At 34.6% G+C, this 24,672-nt stretch overlaps 1 protein-coding gene across 1 annotated transcript; it reads right to left on the reverse strand.

Annotated features, from left to right (window-relative positions):
* Nucleotides 1-441: 441 nt before the first annotated feature.
* On the reverse strand, nt 442-24,641 carry LOC110996411 (mediator of RNA polymerase II transcription subunit 14). Its single transcript, XM_045633553.1, has 24 exons — nt 24,093-24,641; nt 23,758-23,985; nt 23,254-23,458; nt 22,999-23,131; nt 21,424-21,658; nt 20,248-20,461; nt 19,356-19,573; nt 18,086-18,245; nt 16,978-17,118; nt 16,379-16,496; nt 15,846-15,988; nt 13,985-14,225; nt 12,278-12,415; nt 11,375-11,579; nt 10,848-11,007; nt 10,410-10,550; nt 9,135-9,228; nt 8,479-8,576; nt 7,228-7,432; nt 6,105-6,319; nt 4,907-5,068; nt 4,099-4,356; nt 2,288-2,421; nt 442-1,549 (listed from the first exon to the last, which is right to left on the reverse strand). The coding sequence occupies exons 1-24, from the start codon at nt 24,227-24,229 to the stop codon at nt 1,429-1,431; spliced, it is 4,104 nt and encodes a 1,367-aa protein (XP_045489509.1). The 5' UTR covers nt 24,230-24,641; the 3' UTR covers nt 442-1,428.
* Nucleotides 24,642-24,672: the final 31 nt, after the last annotated feature.

The following is a 24,672-nucleotide window of genomic DNA, read 5'->3' on the forward strand; positions in this document are numbered from 1 at the left end:
GACAAAAGACATTTAATTATCGTACTTAAATAAAAAATAAATCAGTGTCGCTACAGCCTCTTTAGGTCTTGGCCTCAGATTTCTGAATGTTTCATGATCATTTTTAAATCTAATAGGCAAGTAGGTTATGAGCCGTCAGTGCTTGATACACACGTCGTCGACTTTTTGGCTTAGACCAAAAAAGGAACAATAAAAAATATTCAATACATTTAACTAAGTAGTTAATTTTGCTGTGTTGTGTGATGCTTTAAAAGTGAGGGTTCGTACGGTAATGGAAGCAGTGTAGGGTCGTAGGTTCAATCCCCGGCTGTGCACCAATGGACTTCTTTCTATGTGCGCATTTAGCTCGAACGGTGAAGGAAAACATCTTAAGGAAACGGACTTTAACTGGTTGACAAATTCTATTTGTTATATTACTTTTTATAAATAAAACGATTTTTTTATAAATTAAATCAACTTTATTCACTTAATTCTATCTGTACATGGATTTTTCATTCTAAAAATATTAAAAGAACATTTCTCTATTTATTGAGTAGTCTTGTAAGGTCGTATTAAAAAAGTGGTAATTAAGAACATAAACGTAATTTTTTTTAAATATTCAATCTTTCGTATTATGTAATTAACTATATAGGTCCTTAGATGACGTCATTAAAGTTCTTAGTAAATTCTATCATTATTGTTATTAACTGGTAAGCCTGCTATAATCGTCGGACTATACAAATACTAAAACTCCAATTCTCTCAGTGCTGGTACTCTGTAAGCTTAATCGACGCCTTTTGATTTTTATACAGTTCATACAGAATACCAGTGCTACTAAGAGGCATTAAGTTGTTAGAAAATTTATTTTAATTTTCATACAAAATCCTTGGTGTACGTTGTTACGTACAGGTCGTTCAAATTTTACGTAAGCATTATAGGGGGGGAGGATTTTCTTATTTGGTGATTACGTCAACAGTAATTATTAACTTTTTTACACATATTACACACATACATTATCTATGCTTGAAAACGAATTATTAATTATTTTTGAGAATTCCTACAAAAAAATAATCCGTTAATGTACTGTTATTTGAGAGAACTTTTCTTACTTTAGCTGACAAATGGAGGGGGGGTGATGAGATAAATTGCAGTAAAACTGCTTACGTAATACTTGAACGGCCCCACTTCAACGTATACGTACGACCTTACTGCTTCCAGTAGGACAATTCTTATAACATAATCTAATACCGTCATCACTTTGCACGAATACGTAAAATCAAATATAGCAGCAGTGCAAATTTCATCGAAATTGGTTCAGTAAGGATGAGTATCCAATATGTAGTTTTATAATTTTTCTTATTTTTATTGATACAAACATTCAGCTCATGGGCACAAATGGCTACGTACGCACTATCATGAGAGCGCGTGCGCATGCCAAGAGGCCAGGGGCTAGGAGGGCGGAGGGGCAGAGGGAGGAGGGGCATCTTGCGGAAGGTTGAAGTTGATGAGCAGGTCACGCACCACAGGCCATAGGATGCACTCGCCGTGTGGCTGGTGGAACTCGGCGAACCTTAAAGAGGATTTTTAATGTTAGATTATGGATTGCAATATCGGCTACAGATTTATTTGCAGCCCTATATCCTATAATCAGGTATTTCAAAAGAGTACTAAGATTTTTTACGCCGGCTTTTTCTCTCGGCCTACACCCACCTCTTTGCCGAGTACGTATGTCCACCGATTCAAATTTTATGACGTGGAGTTACTGACAACTTATATTCCATAGTAAACATATTTTTTTACTGACTGTGGCACCTTTTGGAGTACCAGTTGGCTGGTACTTCAAATACTTGGGAATTAATTGTATGGTGTATGTTTTTTTAGTAATAATACTTTAAGAGAATCAAATAAAATGGTACGGACGGTTCTTGCGTACGTATATCTTGATAATTATGGAGTTTATGTAACTTTGGGCTGTAGGATATGCACTTATATATAGTGTACCAACATCTATATTCTAATATTTATATAATTAACCCATGGTCAATTTTAACGTATAAATTTGGGAGCTATGTATTTTTATTTTGAATTGTTTAGATTTTTGTGTCTCTCCCAACTCAAAGACAATATGGGCCGACAGAGCCATTTAATTGAAGCAATTTAAAATCAAATCATAAAGCTATATACAATGATACTCAAGAATGATTTAATTCTTACCCGTTTTTAAATCAAATAATGGGTGAGAAGAATTTTGTCTTTTAGTTTTTTATGCCTACTACATTTCTGAAATAAACACATTTTTTCTATTTACCTTTTAATATGCATATTAACAGCACTATGGTGTGGCTGTTGTGTGTCCCGCCTATCTGCTATTTGCATTGCATTCGATTGCACATCGTATACGAGTGGAAGTACTAGCTGAGTCTCGCCACGCGTTAGACATATCTATAACAAAAACATTTTCATCTGTGATTTGAATATTTAGTTTTTTTTTAAATCACCAACGAGGTCAACTACGTTTATATTAATATTACTGGCTGAAAAAAAGCCAACAAAAAGGAAACCCTATTATTATTAGGCTCAAATTCTTTAATTAAAAATGTTATTTCTTCATCTGTATTTCGCCTTCAACTTTGTTTTCATATTTTTATTTATTTATTTATTCACACTTCGCTACAAAGAAACACAAATAACACAATACATAAAATTTACAAGGGATGCAAAGGGCGACCTTATAGCTATATATATAGTAAGTAAATAAATACAAATTATGAGTGCAAGAAGTGCATAAATTCAAAAAGGCAGTAAAGATGCATGTTAGAATGAACACAGTTGACTGAAATTAAGACGGCTAATGGCGACGTGTATCTCGCTCGTATATACATATTAATATTAAGTTTCTCATGTAAATAAAATATATATTTTTTTGTAATGAGAAATAAAGTTCTTTAAACAATAACCAGAAGTTATATAAAAAAAATATTTATCTATAGAACCTTAATCTAGAGAAAAACAGGAAAAATAGAAAGAAAAGCTAATCTTACGGATTCATGGATAGCTAATAGCGATAAAATACAAAATAAAAGGAGATACCAGAATTATACAGGCCACGATTAATCAGGATATGATAAGGTTAGGAAATGTTTACATAGAAGTGTACCCTTATAACCTTTCATACCCTTATAACAAGCCTTAAACTTCAAATTTAATTCATTTATTCAACTGCAAACTTTTATAAACAATCGAATGTCTTTAAAGATTTACGGACGTCAGTGTAACGTGACGTCATAAAAAAACATTGTTGAAATGATTATTACTTTTATGGATAACATTGAATCATTTTAATGCATCATCACTTTTTTTATAGATACAAAGGAGTGAATCCTTGGACGCATTGACCACTAGAGTGAAAGTTGGATTGATGCGGCGTAAGCGTACAATGAGCGTACCGGGACAATAAGTAATACTTTTTCGTAAGTACAGCCGAAGTTCTTAAATTTATTAGACGTTATCATGTCAAAACAGAGTACACTGATAAATGGAATCATATTTAATGTTTCATCGCCATTTTGTATAGATGCAAAGAAGTCAATCCTCGGACGCATTGGCCAGTCGAGTGGAAGATGGATTGATGCGGCGTAAGCGTACAATGAGCGTACCGGGACAATAAGTAATACTTTTTCGTAAGTACAGCCGAAGTTCTTAAATTTATTAGACGTTATCATGTCAAAACAGAGTACACTGATAAATGGAATCATATTTAATGTTTCATCGCCATTTTGTATAGATGCAAAGAAGTCAATCCTCGGACGCATTGGCCAGTCGAGTGGAAGATGGATTGATGCGGCGTAAGCGTACAATAAGCGTACCGGGACAATGAGTAATGCATTTACGTGCGTACAACCGAAGTTCATAAATTTATTAGACGTTATAATGTCAAAACAGAGTACACTGGTTGCACCAGGCTACCACAAAGGTGTTTAAAGAGATTCTGGGAAAAAGGCCTCGAATTATAACTTTTGTTGTCGTAAAAGTTGTGATAACTAACGCAAGTATGCAACCGTAAAATATACATTTAAATATATTAGTATTATTTAATTAAAAAATTAAAAATATACATACAAAGAACAAAATCTTGTGCTTAGCCAGCAAGACCGCAGGCTGACCCGTGGGCACAATCTGTGGGCCATGGGGCGGGATGCGTAACGCCCACTGCAACTGCCACAATGCCGGGGCAATTGGGGCCATGTCTGCCCTCATCAGGGCAACCAGGGATGGCAACGCGGCTGCTGGCGCGCCCCAAACGCGACACCAGCCCTGAAGAGACGAAGCCCGATACGGAGCAATCGCTACGCGTTGTTCGAAGAATTTCTCCATTATCTGTAATTAGGGAAAATAGCGACGTTAAAAGAAAACAGAATGATTCTCTGCGGAAAGAGAACAGTCGTTGGATTTAAGATCACTACATTGACTAATGATCATGATACAGAATTCTGAGGCCTAGACCTAAAAAGGTAGCGAAACGTCCAAACGTGCGACGAAAATTATTAAATACTAGCAGACTCGGCCAAGCGTTGCTGTGGCTAAGGTTTTTGTTATATTACATAGTAGTAAATTAATCAAGGGAAACCGTAGGAGAACTTATGTGAAACGTTGGTACCACGACACGGACCTAAACTAAACTACCTTTAACTCAGCGCCATCTGTTAGAATTGTATCAAATAATAAACAAATGTTAATGTTATCGTAATTTTAGTAAGGATGCCTATTTTTTTTGAAAATGAAATATAGCCTATGTCACTCAGGAATGATGTAGCTTTCCAACATTGAAAGAATTTTTCAAATCTGCCAAGTAGTTTCGGAGCCTATTCAATTCATACAAACAAACAAAAAATCAAACCTTTCCTCTTTATAATATTAGTATAGATACCTGTAAGTCTTCAGCTGTCCAATTATCCTTATGATCCGGCTGTGGTGTGAGCTGAAGATGCAACGACTGCAAATGCTGCGGGTGCAAGGCGACCCTCGCAACCATACCGGCTGCCTCACAGCAGAATGTCACGCTCGTAGCCTCAACGGAGACCAGGGACAGCTGAATGGGAATAACTTGTTACGGTAGGCATAGAGTACAGACTATTTTCACTAAAGAAACCAAACTGTTTGGTAATGTACGCAGTATCTGTTTAAAGTGCTCCCCATATTGACGAATCAAATCATATTCACTCATTCATATAGTTATGAACTTCAATAAAGACATACACATTAAATGCTTCAAATTTTACATTAACTGCCAGTTCTTGAATTAAGGGCTATTTATTCGCCAACTTTTTGGTTTTACACAATGTTTGTAAGGAGCTGCAATCATTACACCATGTTCCACATGAGATCTTAAGTAATTAATAGTTAATTAATAATAAAAACAAAGATCTGTCCTCTACCGGCAGGTGGTATAACACACATACATCAATTATATTAGACACACATCATAACTACATAAGAAATCTATCAAAGGAAAAAATTAAAACAAACAAACCACAAAATATAAACTAAAAAGACAAAAAATAACAAAAATGGCCTAAACTAAATGAAAATATTAATTAAAATTCGAGCGTACTCCTCCCTTAAAGGCCGGCAACGCACCCACTAAAAATATAGCCCTATTATATTAAAAATACGTGTGGCACTCGGGGACTGCCGCGGTAAAGCTATTTCATGGCATTTTTTAGCAACTGATGCAAATATAATTATTTATTTATTTTTATGCAGTATTATTTCTCTGATAATAATTCAATATACCACTGTACAACATCTCACACACCCCTATATAGTCCGTCTCACTCTAACGGGTACCAGCTACACCGGCCGCACATGCTACGTCACCGATCAGTGTTAGGTTTTTTTCGTTACGGAATTTCTTGATTCGGTCGCCGCGCTCAAAGCCCGCGATAAAATCTATGCAATAGCTTAAAAAAATTACTTCACAACATCGATGAATTTAACACGAACTTAAATAACCAACTAGTTTTTTTTTTTATAGAACAGGGGGCAAACGGGCAGGAGGCTCACCTGATGTTAAGTGATACCGCCGCCCATGGACACCTTGTTGAACACAATGTTACAATACTCACATATTCCTCTTGTTGCACTACCCTCTGTAGCGCTCTTTTCAAATAAACGCAGGCCAGGAAACGTTGCAATGGCGCCAAAGCCGGCCCTGGCGGAGCCCCTGCAGGTGGTTCGCTGGGTGTGCACAGTGCTTCCAGTTTGCTACCTGCCATGGGCGTGGCTGTAGACCCCGCCCATTGGCGACTGCGGCTTGCCGTATTCGAAGTGGGTTGGGGCCCTATAAACACAATTATAGGAATACATATCTGTGGCCATAGGTTAGAATATGATAAATGCAATTAAATTAATAACAAATCTTGAAGGCACTATAGAATATGAATCAGTCGATATATTAATGAGTCATACTGAGAAAAATTAAAAAAAACTTATCATTGCCTGATCTATGACCACAGATATATGTTCTTGGATAGAGCATATGCTATATTCACTAAACAACCAGTGATGCTAACACTCGATGTAGAAAGAGAAATTGATGCACGGCAATTCATTGACAGCTGATGAAAAGTGAAGGAACGCGAATATATAAAAAAACAGTAAATCTCCAAAACGCTGTAATTGGAAAATCTAGCTCGATTTCGATGAAACAACTATTAACTACTAACTACTAACTAACTACTTACAGTCACATAAAAAAAAAGAGAAAAATTAAAGAAACAAGTTACACAATTTATCACCATTGTGTGCGCATGTGTTTGTATGAAATATAAATCAAATATCTCACAATAATTTTACCAGTTCTCGAGAGAACTGGATTCCAGAACTAGAACTATCGCCAAGTATTTCACGTGATTTTTTTTTTATTTTTTATTCCATATCGTTATTTTACCTTAACAGTTACTACTAATTCGACAGAACGTCAAAATAATACCCACACCAATTATCCTACATAAAAATCATTTAAAAAAATATATTTATATGCCTTAACAGTGTAAAGTCTATGTAACGAAAGTGAAGGGACTGTGCATTTTATGGCGTTATAGAGAGGTGTCGTTAAATGTAGAGAAGAAAAATCGGAATTGGAAAGAAAAAGTATATTTCAGACTAGTCTTAGTAGTCTGTTATTTTTGTCTGACGTCTTTTGCTGCACCAGTAATTTTGTTGTATTTTTTACGCTTTGCTTGTTACCTTTATGTTCCATGTGCCTCGGCGATGGATGATGTCCTGGCGAAGGGCGTGGCAGTGAGGGTGAGGCTGGCCACGCCGTGAAGGGAGAAGTGGGTTGGTGGGGAGACGCCGCAGGGGCGAGGGGGGAAGGCGCTAAGGGGGAGGCAGGGGACGCTACCACTGCTCCCCCTGGCGGTGATGTGAGGTTGAACGACGAACCCCCCATCTGATAGACAAGTTATAATTTTAAACAAGTTTATATATATGTTAATTATACGATAATTAATATGCACCACAATCATGGTATAGCCCCGTTATCAATTGACAGCCCTTTAAATATGTTAAAAAAACAGATATACTATATATGCTAGTGTCTTTAAGACAGATGTTTAAAAACCCTGTTAAAAGGCAAAAAAAAAACAAAAGTCAGACATTAGATTAGGGCTCTGACTTTTCAAGTTATGAATAAATAAGATATTTTATAATTTTAAAAAATATAGGCGCACGTGTTCGTGCTCATTAAAAAACCCTGCTTCAAAAGACTCGACATAAAAAGGGTGCTATTTAATTTGCTCGTGTCTGCGTCTTTGACTGCTGTTTCCCTTTCTTATTAAAAAACCACCGAATTCCAAAAAAAAATTTTTTTTTCTTTTTTTTTTTGTTGATAGAATTCCATATAAGGTTTGGAGCTCAATAAAAATTTCGGAACAAGAATAAGTCATATAACGAGTAATACCATTAATTAGCATTATTTATTAACCAAACGGAACGCAATTATTAAAATATATTCTTTAAATACATTTCAAATTACAAACCTTGCCTATTTATGTCGAAACAATGGTGTTACTATCTTATCTATTCAAAAGAGAATTTGCACCATGATATTTATTTATTTATTCACACTTCGTTGCAAAGAAACACTGGGCGACCTTATCGCTAACAAGCGATCTCTTCCAGGCAACCCTAAATTGGTATGTTATTTTATTCTTACGCATTGAATATAACTTCAAATAAATAAAAATATTGTATAAAACTTTAATGTCCACACAAGACGATATTATTTCTATCACATTCTGTATGCATCTTAATGAAATCAAAAATTCCGTAAGAAAAACTATTTGTTATTGTGTACGCGTCATATTTTTAAACTTCGATAAGCATAGAGAGTAGAGTAGAAAGAAAGAAAAAACTTTATTAGTAACAATTGTAACATAGAGAGTAGAGTAACATTTGTAACAGAAAAAATAATTTATGCTAAGGTAAATATTGTACCTGATGCTGTGCAGGCGACGCGGGGTGAGGCGTGACTGGCGCCGAATGAGGCGTATGGGGCTGAGGTGGCGTTAATGGTGCTTGGAAACGTAAACCACCTGGTAATGTTAATAATAATAATTAAAGGATCCCTTGAAATAGTATGACCATCCAATGAGGTGTAGGCACACTTCTATGTCTGTTTTTATATTACAAAGAGATGTTTTGGTAGACGTCAGCTACATGCCGGGTTCTGTACGATATTTTTATTATACATAGATAACTTGTCAAAATAATCATTTTTATATATATATATATATATATATATGTATATGTATAGTGTTCGTACCTACGATGTCAGTTGAGAAATACGCGTAAAAGAAAATCTTTGACAAATACTTTAAACTCAGAGATCATTTCATTCCGTTTCGAAGGACTAATATTCCAAGAATAGTTCAAGATAAGCTTTTTGTAATAAAAAAAATGTTATTTCTAAGTTAAGAGTTGTTGTCGAGAGATAAATCATAAATAAATGATTAGATTTACACTATTAAAGCGTTTATCACATTTATTTAGGACTAAACATAGTCAATGGGAGATTTTTAAATTGAGATTTAAATTAATCTTATGAGATTGAAACGAACTTTGTTGGACATAAACTAATATTCCAAAATTACCTGGAGGCATGGGTGACATAGGCGATAGAGGGTTATCCTCTTCCGCAAGCAATCTTGCACTGATGTTATCTTCAACGTATCGCGATAGGAAGGCCTGAAATCAAAATTGTGATTGAATATTTGTTGTATTTATGTTAAGAGTCCTCCCCCTTAATTTTTTTTTTAAATGTTAGATTTTTTTATGATACAGCATTAAAAAATATATACAACCCTAAATTTTCAACCCTCTACGATCTACCATAATTTTTATCTATACTAATATTATAAAGAGGAAAGGTTTGATTTTTTGTTTGTTTGTTTGTTTGTATGAATTGAATAGGCTCCGAAACTACTTGGCAGATTTGAAAAATTCTTTCACTGTTGGAAAGCTACATCATTCCTGAGTGACATAGGCTATATTTCATTTTCAAAAAAAATAGGCATCCTTACTAAAATTACGATAACGTAATCCAAGGTGTGAAAAAAATATCAAAAAACTACCTTACATCGCGTGCGCTGCGAAAACTATTGATGATAGAACAAAATGATATGCTACATTTTTTTAGAACACACCATTATGTACAAAAAATCAGCGGCAGCATATCTCTAACTATTACAGTCATGTCACAATAAGCGTTTTTTTATTGAAAAAAAGAAATTAAAATACCACCGCTACAAAAAGCTCTTTATTTGTACCTTGGTATTAACCCTTATCAAAATAAATGATGTATTATTTAAGACTGCTTCAATATCTTTATATTACTTTTTGAATTATTCGATTCTGACAATGCATTCAAAAGATATCACGAGTTAAAAAAATATCTTATATATATATATATAATGAAAATGGTCTTCGTTTGAGGCTCAATCACGCTTAAACCACTGATCGTATCGACATGAAACTACCACTATTCGATGCGAAATTTTTCCTAGATGGTTTATGGCTATTTGTTATTGTTTCTTACAAATAATATACATGGCAAAACAACGTTTGCAGCTAGTTTGTTAATAAAATACTTATGACTTGAACTCTGAGGTTTATATAAAGAAAAAATCACAGGAAATTCGAACAATCTCTGCATAGCAAAATGTTCCATGTTACATTTATGTATGTACTAAAAAAGTAGGCTGATTAAATCACATCAAGGAGAAATGAAGTTTGCGGTGGCAGCTAGTATCATATAATATATTCTACGTATACAAGTGTCTACGTAGAAAAAAAATAAAGACAATTCCACAACAAATAGATAAAATAATATGACAGTTTAGATACAGTATTATATTATATGTACATACCTTTAGACCTTGGGCGGGAGCAAACTCATCCACAGCGGGACTGCGATCGAATTTTGAGTAAGCGCCATCTCTTATCGTAACCATGTTACCACCACGTATACCAATTTCTAACGAATACGCCCCAGCGTATATTACACGAATCTGAAATTATATGTATATAAAACTGCATGATATTTAAGTACCGACTGCCAGGCTGATTTATAAATCTAATCCATGCACAACGTCACCCAATTGTATACAAATTTATTGAATTCGGTCCATCCATTTAAGAGGAGTTAAGTGACATACACAATACACTAGAATTGTATATATAAGATTAGGACACTCTCGATGCAAGAGGGCTCGCGAATGCGTTGCCGGCCTTTGAAGTACGCTCTTTTTTTCTTTTAGAATTACGAATTTTCTATATTATTTAGACATATTTACACCTCTACATACCTTTCTCCAAGAATGTGCGATCAAAGTAAACGTTGGTGTAGGCATGAGAGTCCGCACGTGATGCAGGCCCACTTGAGGCAACGTCGGGAGACGGCTGAGTGAGAGCAGAGGGGCGTATGTCTCACGAAGGACTACGCCCAATGAGAGAAGATCTTTGCTCCTGTTAATACATTAAATTCTCTTACTAGCTACGCCCCGTTAATTCGGTAATCAGTTTCTTTTATTTACTATTTCAACAGCTGTTAGCCTGTAGTTGTCCTGTTGTCTTTAATGATTAATTATAACTCTATAAAGAAATAAATATAAGGATTGATTAGTTTTAAAATATATACAAACACATTAACATAATATGTACAGTATGTTTTTTTCAAATTTTTTGAATAAGAAATAATAACCTAAAGGTTTTTTAAGAAACACACTATCATTTTCAAATCATTATGCACTCTGGCAATCAAAAAACAACGAACGCGTTAATACGTACGTAAGCTTACGTATACATGAACGTATGTATACGCGTTCACACATACCAGTTAACATAATGTTCCAAATGATGATGTAAGAGATGATGGGCGTTTGCTGCGGGCTGATGAGCTGGTGTTGCCACAGTATATCTCTGAGTTGGCGCATTCCACTGCAAAACTGCTGTCGCACGTTGACCCGGGCCAAAACCGAGTACGAGCGAACGGTACGTATATGAACGTATACATATGCCCTGCCATAGAGATTCGCGTTCTGGAATATAAGTTGACTTTTTAATAGACTTCAGACAGTCGACATCACTGAAAGCCTTGGAGTGATGTTTCAACAACACAACTGAACTCTAACAGTAAGGATGTTTTGTTTGAGATCGTTCGTACTCGTCAAACATACATACATACGTACACGCGTACCTAAACACATGCACACACACTAGATCACACGTCTTTAACACACAATATTAATCAAAATCATTTCAGCCATGTAGAAGGAGTTTAATAACGAACACACGCATAGATAGATTTTATATGAAGAGGTCAAAACAAGACAAAAACAATAGGTGACTTTGGAACGTAAAACAAATTATTATTCCTCGATAATTATGAACCGTACATCGTTTGTCAACCTAAGTTGTCTATCAGTGGCGCTACAACATTTTTAGGCCTGGGCCTCAGATTTCTGTAACTGTTCCATGATCATTTGTCAACCTAATAGATAAGTAGATGATCAGTCTTCTGTGTCTGACTCACGTCAACTTTTTGGGTCTAAGGCAAGCCGGTTTCCTTACATATCTTCATCGTTCAAGCGAATATTAAATACACATAGAAAGAAAGTCCACTGGTGCACAGCCAGGGATCGAACCTACCACCTCAGGGATGAAAATCGCACGCTCAAGCCTCTTTGCCAACAAAATACATAATAAATAAATTGTCTATGGTTCCTTTAATAATTACCTTGTACAGGCCTTAGCATATAGTCGTGTAGTAGTGTATGTAGATGTACAATGGCGGCCCAATCAGCCAGAAATGCCTCCGCAGTGCGGCCAGCATTAGTCCCAAGCTCGTACTGAAGGTATACGCAACGACGTTCACCTAAAAATGTAAATATGTAATAAAAAAAATGTGATGTGGTTTTATGAGACCACAATAACCACATATATATACATAATTAAATGTCTATAATGTGAAAAAAATTTTCACATTATAGACATTTAACTAAACATTTTTGGAATAATATCCGATTACGGGTATAAAATCACTTTATTAATCTTAATTGTATACTTGGAAAATTGGAATGATAATGGGACTAATAAAAGTAGAACTAAGTCTCCAACTAATATTTTTATTGAATTCTGTGTCTTAGAGAGTACGACATACATAATACTTAACAATTATTAAGATTATATACACATATTAAAATAGCGTGGAGCACTGGCACAAATGAATAATACAATACACTTTCTGCTGCTGCGGAAATATCCAGCATAAACGAAAAAGACGAACAATCTAATAGATAACGTCTTTTATCTATAGATATAATATGAAAAACAAAGCGATCTGTGCGCGTCCATTTATGGAAGTAGCAACGTACAACCGTACGTAGTAAACGTAGTTTGAACGCATATATTTATATAAAAACAATTGCTTAACTTTTCTGAACGTTGTAGAGGCCTTGTATCTATACTCGGATTTTAAATTCCATAGAATTCTGACAGCATTTTTTCACATGTCAGAGATTGCAAAAAGGAATTAGTAGACAGTGATGCCAGCTAAATAAATAAATTTAAGTATATTCGATATATTATTCGTGATATCGAAATATTTGTCATTTTTATATTAAGTCACTTGAGTAAGTAATATTTAGATTTTGGTGGGTATAACAAAAAACATAACATTTTATTTTTAATACCCTCAAATGGGTCAATTGTTTTATTTATTTTTTGGTGGAGTACTTTTTTAGTAGCAACACTTATGAATCAGAATTCTACAAATTGAAAAATCAGAGTATAGACAAGGTTTTGTTAAGGTCTGAATTTTTCATGTTTCTTAAAATCTTTTTACACAAAACGAACGCCTGTACTTTACTTTTGTAGGTACGCTGCTGATGCGGCAATTTATTATGTATTAATACACATTGATATTAATGCGGCACACAGTCCGCTCCCCACGATTGTGCTTAACACACGTGTGTGTTTTGTGTCAGTTTCAAGTAAAGTTTTGCACTATTGAACAGTCTTTATTTATCAATATATAGAACCTGGATGACCGAGCTTAGCTCGGTTTTTTTTTTATAAATCGTGTTTTTTGGAACATTTTATTGATGTACGAATTACATACTAATAAAATTATGAAATATGAATATAATTATCGAATAAAGATAATTATATTCATATTTAAGTTTTCATTTGACTGACATCTTTAAACGAGCAATTCTATGTTTAAGTTGATAAAACACAAATAAAATGACATTTTCTAGAAATTATTCCTAGCTAAATCGATTTATCTCCCCCGAAACCCTGTGTATACTAAATTTCATGAAAATCGTCGGAGCCGATTTCGAGATTCCAATTATATATATATACAAGAATTTCTCCTTTAAAGATATAAGATATATCTTAATATCCCCTAAACTCTTAACAGTGTTGCCATCTTGACACTCACCTTGTTCCTTAGCGCTCGGGGTCCGTACCGGCGATCCATGGAACACGATTTCTGCCGTCCAAACCCTAGCTTGGTTCTTCGTAGTCAGTCGTATTGTGGCCGCGAGAAGACGTGCACGTAACGCAGCGACCGCGTGCACGGGCGCGCCATCCGGTTTAGGTAGATCAACTATGCGCATCGCGAGGGCAGAACCACTCCATTCTGGTTGTACGCCACCGTGGGTTACGCCGCGATTTGCCAGCTAAAGGATTTACAAATATTCAAAATAAAAATAAATAAATAAAATACGTTTATTTTGGAACATAAGATCATCAAGGTATCACTTATTCCACGTCAATCAATTCGAACTTGTAGGCATCCCAACTCATCGGCAAAGACAGAGGGTGTAGGCCGAGAGAAAAAGCCGGCGTAAAAAACTCTCGGTACTCTTTTAAAAAAGCAAATCATCAAACAATATTTAAAACAAATATATCAAATTAATTAGAGGCAGCCTGCCCAGCACTAGTCCCAGGCCCTATTATCAACTAGATAATCATTCAGACTAGACTAGTAATGTAACAAACTAGAATCAATCCGCCATAAGGTAAAAATCATCATTTAAAACTATTTTGTAACAAGGAAATAAAGCAATTTTCATATTGCTTCAATATCTGATGTTGTTTCCTTTTTTTTCATAAATACACTTGAGATATTTTGATTATATCGAGCAAGAATCCTTTGGAATTCGTCAACTATGAATTGTGAAAAGCAAAGACAAAAATGCAATGATTTCGATTTTTTTTACACAGCTCAACTAATGTTAACTGATACATGGAAACATTGCCAGAGAACTTTGTGCGAATGTGTTGCTGGCCTTAATAGGTCCGCTCTTTTCTTATAGGAACCAATAGTTTATTGATATACGAACGAGTGTGGTGACTGGTACACTGGACCTTAAACTATTTTTAATTTAAATAAATCCTAAATTACTATCGAATTTCAGCAATAAATATTGCTGTTTTGAGAAGAATTTAGTCTAGCAAGGAAAGCTTTGACACAAAATTATTTCAACCATAATGAATGAAATGCATTGATAACCTTTCTTTTCTAATTAAATTCAGTTTTTTTTTCTTTTTTGTTATGCACTAAAAATGTTTGGAATGTTTACCTTCTTGATATAAAAAAAAGAACTATTTGTGAATTTGTAACTGGCCCACAATGTTATACATAATATATGTATATATGTTACAGTCACAGTGATTAAATAGATATTATACATAATGACTGGTCAGTATATATAATAACAAAATTGACTAGACAATATGATAAATTAATCACTTCATCCGGATATTATTCATAATAGCGGGTCAAAGTTAGCCAAAGTAATAAATACGGTCTAACTGACTATAATAATAATACTTATGACTCAGTTAATGAATGTTAGTTCATTTTAAATATTTTATTATTGTATTCTTCAACGATAGATACCAAATACTTGTATTAATCTGTTCTTTTTCGTTGTTTTTAACGGCTAGTAAGCTTTAAGTTTACTTTATAAAGTTTAATTAAATTATAACAATGTTAATAAATGTAGAATTATTATCTATGGCAATGTCATTTTAATTTTTAATAAAAACCTTAACAGTACCTACTTGTTTTATTACATTATCCAAGTATTTGAAGATATTATATAAAATTGCTAGTTAATGTGATTAATTCCGTGTCCATTATCACTTTATCTAAATTGAGGAGACATTATAAATAATGGCTAAATAATATACATAATATCCAGATTAATTACTTTGGATGTAACATATATATATATTTCTGTATTGTACTGTGAATCTTCTGAATAAATAAATAAATAGTTTAGCTAGTTTACCTCTCTAGCCAGATTGACGAACGGCACGCGTTCGTCCGCCGCTGCAACAACATGCGCGAGTTCGGGAAGGAAGTACGCCGGTTGACGTGCACGCACTGATCGCGTTGCTGCAATGGCTAGTTTACGCTTGCCTGGCTGCATACCTATATTTACAATCTTATCTTAGACAATATTAAATTCACCTGTTGCAAGGGTAACATAATTCATGATCACTGATAAAAATATGGTTCACCAGTCGTATATGAAATTGATTTAAAACACCAAAATAATATTTATTTATTCACACTGTTTAATTGTACTGTTACGAAACACGTGTTCTAAATATAAAAATACTAGAATATACAACTTGAACATAGTTATCGATTTCCATAACCTAGACCTAACTTTACGATGTCGAATTTAGGTGTTGGTTTGCGCGCGCATCGTAAACATTTACTCTCATCATTTTTCTCCATCGCGCCAAAAGAAGTATAACTTCAAAAAGCAAAGCTATATATATATATAACCTTTATAAAATATAAATATTTTTTTACCTGGCGTATCTAGGGGTGTGAATGGTCCATGTGTAAGCGTAAACGTATCAAGTTCAACCAGAGCATGTATCTTCAAATAGGACCTTGCAACTGTTGGCGACACATTACTGACACCAGACTGAAATAATTGTGACAAAATCCGACTTCATAAATACTAAAATAAATAAAAAAAATACTAGCTGACCTGGCAAACCTCGTTTTGCCATGTATTTGCCATCATTTATTGTAAAAAAAGGGGTTGATTGTAGAGGGTTGAAAATTAAGAGTTGTATGTACATATTTTTTAATACTGTTGATACAGTTGATAAAAAAATTAAAAATTATCTAAAAATTAAAAAAAAATAAGGGCTGGACTACCCTTAACATTACGGAGGATGAAAAATAGATATTGTCCGATTCTCAGACATACCCAATGTGCACACAAAATTTCATGAGAATCGGTCAAGCGGTTTCGGAGGAGTTTAACCACAAACACCGCGAATTCGCACACGAGAATTTTATATATAAGATAAAGATAGCTTGTAACATATACTGTAGATATTGCTTTATATGATGTGGAAAACTTTGATAAATAAAGGATATTTGACAGGATGACATACCTCATCTTCGCACTCATCTGGCGTACATCGCCTCGCACCAGCAAGATGAAACGATAACGAGACGCTACATGCGCTCCCACTATTCGTACTGGAACTGGTAGTCGCTGTACTGCCAGCTGCCACTTCCTTCATTTCTACAACCTTAAAACATACAGAGTTATTATAACACACTAGCGATCCGCCCCAGCTTCGCACGGGTGCAATGCTGATGAAAAGCTGGTTTTTATTATGTATTGTTATTTCCGTCGCTGGAAAGCTCCGATAATATACGCGACATATACCATATAGACATATACCAGCACGGACTTTTCTGTAGACCTTTTCAATGTGAACAATAATTAGTACATTATTTTGATAAAACTCGTAGGGTTCAGCCTGCGTTTGCAAAGTAAGCGGAAAAAATGTAATTATTTACGACATCCCATTAGAAACCTCAAAAATAACAGTACTTCTCCACTATTTAATGGGTGTTATTATACATATAAACCTTCCTTTTGAATCACTCTATCTATTAAAAAACCGCATCAAAATCCGTTGCGTAGTTTCAAAGATTTAAGCATACAAAGGGACAGAGAAAGCGACTTTGTTTTATACTATGTAATGATTAAAACTCCTACCAGAGGAAACTCAGAACAAGCTTATAATAATTTTAAATTCACATAATGCTAGTCAAGGCGACATTTTGGACACTAAGAGTTTCTTAGTTTTATATGCTATCGTTTTACGCCCCGAGAGTAAAGCCAGGCACTCTCTTTAGCATTAATTTAAGATTCTTTTGTCATGTTTATATTATTTTTAATTATCCCCCTTAACCGTACATATTGGTCCTTCGAGCCGGAAATCATTGTCGTTTAATGCTGTATAACATCTCTAAGTGCAATAGCGCACTAGCGGCATGGTCGTAACCGATATATTTTTTTGTGTCGAACGACATCGCTATCAGTGATTTCATCATAATGTATCTACCTCGATGGCCGATGCGACCAGGCCGCTAGTGATCTTGCCTTAAGACTGATTCAGATATATTATAACGTTGACTTTACAATTTTCAGAGTACTAAAGACCCATACTAATAACTATATATACACTTTTCAATTATTTTCCTTACCAATATGTGGTCTGTATGCCGATGCAATATTACGTAAAGACGATCAGATGAAAGCTTGTTCAACGGATGTTCGGGGCCATGCATTAATGGCAAGTGTTCGCAAACACTTGCCGGTAAATGTTGAAGGGTTTTTTCACAACGTCGTGCCACCAACCAAAACCTGTGATACAAGATTGAACATTATTTACAGATCTCTTTCTACCATAGGGTAATAACAATTGAAAAGAAAAAGACGCAACTATTTAGACGAGATTACATTAGCTCAAAGAACGCAATTACTGCTTAGTAAAAATTGAGTTAGTTTCTGGAACTGTCAATAACTTCAATTACTCTTGTTAACATATATGACACTTTAATTTGAATACATTTTATTTTGGTATTGAATTAGTGTAATTTTAAACCACTAGTTAAATTATTAATATTAACTGAATCAGTAAGGTTTGGATACTCGAAAAGGCGTTTCGAATTTAATTTCCGATAATTTAATCCTGAATGACACTTGAATAATCATCTCGAGAACATGTTGGTCGCTTTATTCGCCGAAACTACTCGATTCAGTTTATCAAATAAGAAATTAAAATATACACAATCCCCTTGTATCTATACTATATAAAATTATAAAGAGGAAAGGTTTGATTTTTTGTTTGTTTGTATGAATTGAATAGGCTCCGAAACTACTTGGCAGATTTGAAAAATTCTTTCACTGTTGGAAAGCTACATCATTCCTGAGTGACATAGGCTATATTTCATTTTCAAAAAAAATAGGCATCCTTACTAAAATTACGATAACATTAACATTTGTTTATTATTTGATACAATTCTAACAGATGGCGCTGAGTTAAAGGTAGTTTAGTTTAGGTCCGTGTCGTGGTACCACGTTTCACATAAGTTCTCCTACGGTTTCCCTTGATTAATTTACTACTATGTAATATAACAAAAACCTTAGCCACAGCAACGCTTGGCCGAGTCTGCTAGTGTTTTATATATGGCCTACCTCGTATCTAATGCTGCATTTATATACAGCCGTAGTGAGCAGGGAAGTTAGCAGGACGAGTGTCTTCGTGAGCGATAGTGCGCTAAAGCGATACTTCGTCGCGTTTACACACTCGCCCTGCCCACTTCCCTGACCACTACCCTGCCCACTACCCTGCCCACTACCCTGTCCACTTCCCTGCCCACTTCCCTGCCCACTACCCTGGCCACTACCCTGCCCACTACGACTGAATGTAAAATGATCTAAAACATTAATATTCATCATAAAAAACCTTACCTTAGCTGTGTAAGTAACGGCCTCAACGTTTTAAGATCAGCTGCACCCAAAGCGTTAGCCAATTCATTCATCTTGGGCGTAGCCGGATAAGCCGGAACCCGTGCTCGTAGTTTACCACCATGAGCCCCGACTGATACCAGTAATTGCTCAGCACGGAGACAAGGCGACACCACAGAACAAGCTAAGACACATGGCCAGCCTCCCACTGTACACTCCACCTATATATTATATACTTATAAATCTTTGACTGACATATAAAACCCGACCAAACATTACTATGATTATTGGATACGTCATTTACACTACGTTTATATTTTGTTCATATAAATTATTATTATTGTTCTAGTATAGACACGTATACGCGTATACGCGTATACGCGTCCATTAAAAATAAAGTGAAGTGAAGTGACACGTACGTACATACTCGTAACAAACGCAGGCTGCAATTTCCCCGTACTAGACTAAAGTTAGTAATTCTTTTATGGGAAAAGGGATACACATTTAATAAATTTAAGAAATCTATTTAAGAAAAGCTGGATAAACTGTGGCTTACTATAAAGTCAACGATTAATTATCTAGTTGATAAAAGATTCTGGGACTAGTGCTAGACAGGGTACTTCTAGATGATTTGCTTTATTGATTTGCTTCTTTGCCGAGGAGTAGGGATACCCATTCAAATTTAATGACGTGGAATAAGTGATAGCTGTCAATCTTATGTTCCATAATAAAAATATTTTATTTTTATTTTTTATTATATCATTGTTTCAATGTAATATCAATAATGTAATGGTTGCAGCTCATCACAAACATATTAGTTCAAGCGTCCTTTTGCCATATACATTGGGACTGGTCAATTGGAATTGGTGGTAGAAATGTAAAAAAAAAAACTTACCCCCAAATCGTTAAGAAGTACTTTTAAGTCGTTTAGGCGTTGTCGCGAACGAACATGCACCGTATGGGCCAATAGTCGTTCCATTGATGGGGCGTGGGGTGTCAACGCGGTCGCGACCCTCTCACCACCGGCCAACGCCGGGACGTGGCATACGCACAGGTTCTCCCCTTCAGCCCCAATTATTAAACGATATCCCAACTCACAACCGAGTTCCCTGTAACAAATATTATTTATAAAACCGACTTCAACGAAAATTTGCCCTCTAAAGTTCTAATATGTAACTACTAAACGAATACATCAACCAATAACGTGAATTGTGTCTCGATCTCCCTTTCTCACTCTCTCTCAATCGCTCTCTCCCTTTTTGACGAAAACGCTGCACATCTTCGTGACGTTGCATCCAAATTTCACTTCAAAAACTAATTAAAGAAACATAATTATCGATGCTCGCGCTAGTGTTAGCTTAGGTGACTGTTCCTATTATAATTGCTTGCCGTCCACTCCCTTGTTCTCGGTGCTACCCTATTTTTATTGTTAGTTATAATTAATTATTTAGTCAAATCTAGATAATATGTCAAAAATCGCAAATCTCAACTAAAGATTGCATAGTTCCCAGTTTACCTCATTATTAATGCTAAATCATATCATATCCTGATCAATCGTGACCTGTGTAATTCTTGTATCTCCTGTTCGTTTTGTAATTCTCTATTTGTAAGATTAGCTTTTTAGTTTTAGTTAGTTATTATAATATATATAGTTATTAATAGATTAAGGTTCTATATATTAATATAAATTTATTTTGTTTTTTATATAACTTCTGCACTTCTTGCACCCATCATTTTTTTTTTATTTATTTCTTTTCTTACTAGGGTTGCCTGGAAGAGATCGCTTGTTAGCGATAAGGTCGCCCGTTGCATCCCATGTAATTTATATATATTGTGTTATTTGTATTTCTTTAGCAACGAAGTGTAAATAAATAAATCTCGAAATATTATAACTTTAGTTTTTATCTGTTTTTTTCTCATAAGTTTTTTTTTATAAAAGCAATACGGCTTTTAATAAAACGTGTTAGTTATAAGTTTGTTACATTCCAGGAATTAATGTACACTGGACGTGTAGCACTTTTAATTTTTATCGAACATTGAATAAAGAATTGAATTAAAGAAAATTCCATACCTCCAATAGGAGACCTGTAACTTCTGCCCCGGTATATATTTATCCACTTGGAGATGCTTCGTTAGCCGGTCCCTACATAATCTCAATGTCTGAGTGTATAGCAATTCCAGTGATAGCGATCGGCAGAAGAATCTCAAAGCTGTAAGGGCACCATTAAGACCAGCTGCAGCTAATCGGGCTTGAGCAACACCTCGGAGCCATGTCAGTTGAGATGTGTGTACCAAGGGTTTGCCTTCTGAAAATTTAAATTAAAAAAAAAAAAAAAAATTTGTATCGCTACGAGGTTTTATCACCTCCTTTACAGGTCTAGGATATGCCGGTTTCCTTAAGCGTTCGAGGGAATTTTAAATGCGCACATAGAAAGACCATTGGTGCACAGCCGGAGATCGTACTTACGACCTTAAGGATGAGAGTCGCCGATAATTTAATTGGTATTAAATAATATTTTTTTTGATAATTTGAGGGACGTAATACGTAATCAATGTTAATATTTTTGGGAGAGTAAATAGGTACTATCAGTGTATGTATTGAGATCCACTATTGTGGACCCCCAAATTTTTTTTTCGCTGGCTTTGACCCTTCGCAGGTTGTCATAGACCCCTAAGGGTCGATATAGACTACTTTGGGAATCACTTTAGAACAACATACTGGTTATATTGACCAAAATCAAAGGTCCCATCTGATTTCTATTGTATTAGGTAATAATAGGTAATAATACAATCATTACTTAGTATAAATCTCAGCTGTTTACATATATACAAAGAACACGTCATTCTTCTCAGGTCCAACTCAATTATGTATTTTAATGCTATGGGCTCGACATTTTATTAGCTGACTTTCTAGAAGATACATATAACATGTATGTACTTGAAACATTAAGTTATGTAAGTATATACTCGCATATATATCCACTAAGTTGTATTTAAAAAAATTAGAACTTTAGTGAGCCCAAGATCTTTTTTAAATATTTTTTTAGAATTGATTTACTTGTTTAGTAAAAGAATAATATAGTACATTTGTATTTTAACTAGCGGAACCGACAGATGTTGTCTTTTTCACAAGTCTTACATAAAAATCTAATAATGTAAATCATTCTCCACAATGAAACACACGAATTTTCATAAAAATTTGTCCAGCCGTTTACGAGTTTCATTACAAACACAAGTACAGGAGATTTATATATATATATACCAGCTGATTATTTGCTGTATAAATAAGCACCATCTGCTGAGGCAATTTATGAATCTAAACCACCCAGGGCACCACCCGAATTCATAGACAAGAAATCATTCAAATCAGTCCAGCCAAGCAGAGTTGAGTGTCACAGACAAGTACAGTAGATTTGATAAAGATTCTGGTACATCTTTTAAATATATATATTAGTGTTATATATTACATAAATTCATTATATGGTATGCTTTGTGAACAATGAACAATAATAATTAAAATTATTAATTATCACACATGTATAAACCAGCGCACACACCTATATGTTTACTTTCTACTTGTGCAATAATAAAGTTACATTGCACAACTCATCTTAAGTAAAAAACAAATAAAAACTTGAATACTTACCCCCAGTTTCATTGTCTTGAATAAGAATAGCAATATCCAATAATCTCCAAGGTACATTAGGACCGTCACCCATTACTGTGAGGGATACACTAAACTCTTGACCTACTGAAAATGTTGCTCTGCCATTTTCAACCTACAAGTCATTAATATTATATTAATAAATAATTTATACTTTATTATTTAAGATTATTACTTTCGGAAGTCAAGTTAATCACATTATTGACTTTTTTATCATAAAAACTAGCCATACAATACCTTTAAATTTCTAACATCATTAGGTAAAGAAGCTGTGGTAAGCCTCTGTCGTACAATGTGTGCTAGTGATCTCAATGTTGATCTTTTTTCTCCAGCCGTTAGGCAAGGTGGCGGTACCAACCGCTCACGAATTACAGCTGGTAAACGACTGTAGGTTCCTAATGTAAGGACTTCTACTGCTGCTGCCATGTGGAATGTTGGTAACCTAATAATTTATTTATTTATTACAACACTTCCTTGCATTACATAAAAGGTAAAAAAAATATATTAAACATAATTCAATGAAAAGCAACTGGCGGCCTTATTGCTTTAGAGCGATTTCCTCCAGACAACCACTAATAATAAAATTAATTAATATAAAAAAGAAATCATATTTATAAAAGTGTTATATTTTTGTATTTATTATTGTTTAAATACAATGATATTTGGCTAAAATGTTTTAATTAACATAGGTAAGGCTCATAATTAATTTGAAAAGTCCTATTAATAAATTAACACACAAACCTTGCATGTACTAAAGTTTCCCTAGCTACACGGGCCAATACATCAGCAGTTTCAACAAAGAGTAAAGCTTGCTTGTCCAGGAATGCCATGATATGTGCAGACCGATCCACTTTAGTAGCACTACTGGCCCATTTTACAAGAGCCAGTAATCGAACAAAAAGTTGGCGTGTTCGAGCACTAAATTTGTAAATTTCTATCTTTCTCTCCATATCCGTTTTTCGTGGCAATCTAAACAGAATGAAATCATAAGAATAGTGTGGAAGTAGCTTAAACCTGAATATATATTTAAATCATCAACATAGTTTTATGCACTGAACTAATAAAAAACTACTTACAACTCTGCTAGCACTGACAACTCATCATACGTCCTTTGAACTATAAAATCTATGAGTAAACCAAGTGAAATAGAGCCGCCTCGAGGCCCTCCACCCTCTGTTCCTTGAGTGCATCCTTCTATTGATACAGGCACCATGATTGCTTAGTAGTCCACACTTTTATGAACCAGATATCAAAATTTTAACGCTTAATTGTAGTTTTCTCAGAAGATATTCATTTTCGCGCTGTACACGAAGCTGCAACGTACGAAACTAACTACTATTCATTAATAAGGGCCCATCATATAATTTCAATTTTATACATGTAACAGAAACACTAGACTATTTATTAAAATATTTAATGTTTAGATCAACGTTTACTATTACAAAATATCAATTAAATATTAGGATAACAGTTCAATTCTCAACAATTGAGCTGGGAAGTCGGAAGTCGGGACTCGGGAGAAATGTCAAAATTATTCCATTTCAAGCTTACAAGCTATGACAGCTGACAAGATCGCTGGCAGTTGCACTTTAAGAAAGAATACACATTTACGAGTTACTTAATTCAATTAAAAATTATTAATCTTTAAAAATAATT

Source organism: Pieris rapae, chromosome 23 (assembly GCF_905147795.1).
Source record: "Pieris rapae chromosome 23, ilPieRapa1.1, whole genome shotgun sequence".
Taxonomy (NCBI): domain Eukaryota; kingdom Metazoa; phylum Arthropoda; class Insecta; order Lepidoptera; family Pieridae; genus Pieris; species Pieris rapae.

What these genes read in the sequence shown, in the direction of transcription:
- LOC110996411 (XM_045633553.1), bottom strand. Translation starts at nt 24,229, where the DNA reads ATGGTGCCTGTATCAATAGAAGGATGCACTCAAGGAACAGAGGGTGGA. An exon ending in CACACCCCTAGATACGCCAG is followed by an intron (nt 15,989 to 16,378) that starts GTAAAAAAATAT and finishes TTGTAAATATAG; the next exon opens with GTATGCAGCCAGGCAAGCGT. An exon ending in GTTAATATGCATATTAAAAG is followed by an intron (nt 1,550 to 2,287) that starts GTAAATAGAAAA and finishes ATCCTCTTTAAG; the next exon opens with GTTCGCCGAGTTCCACCAGC.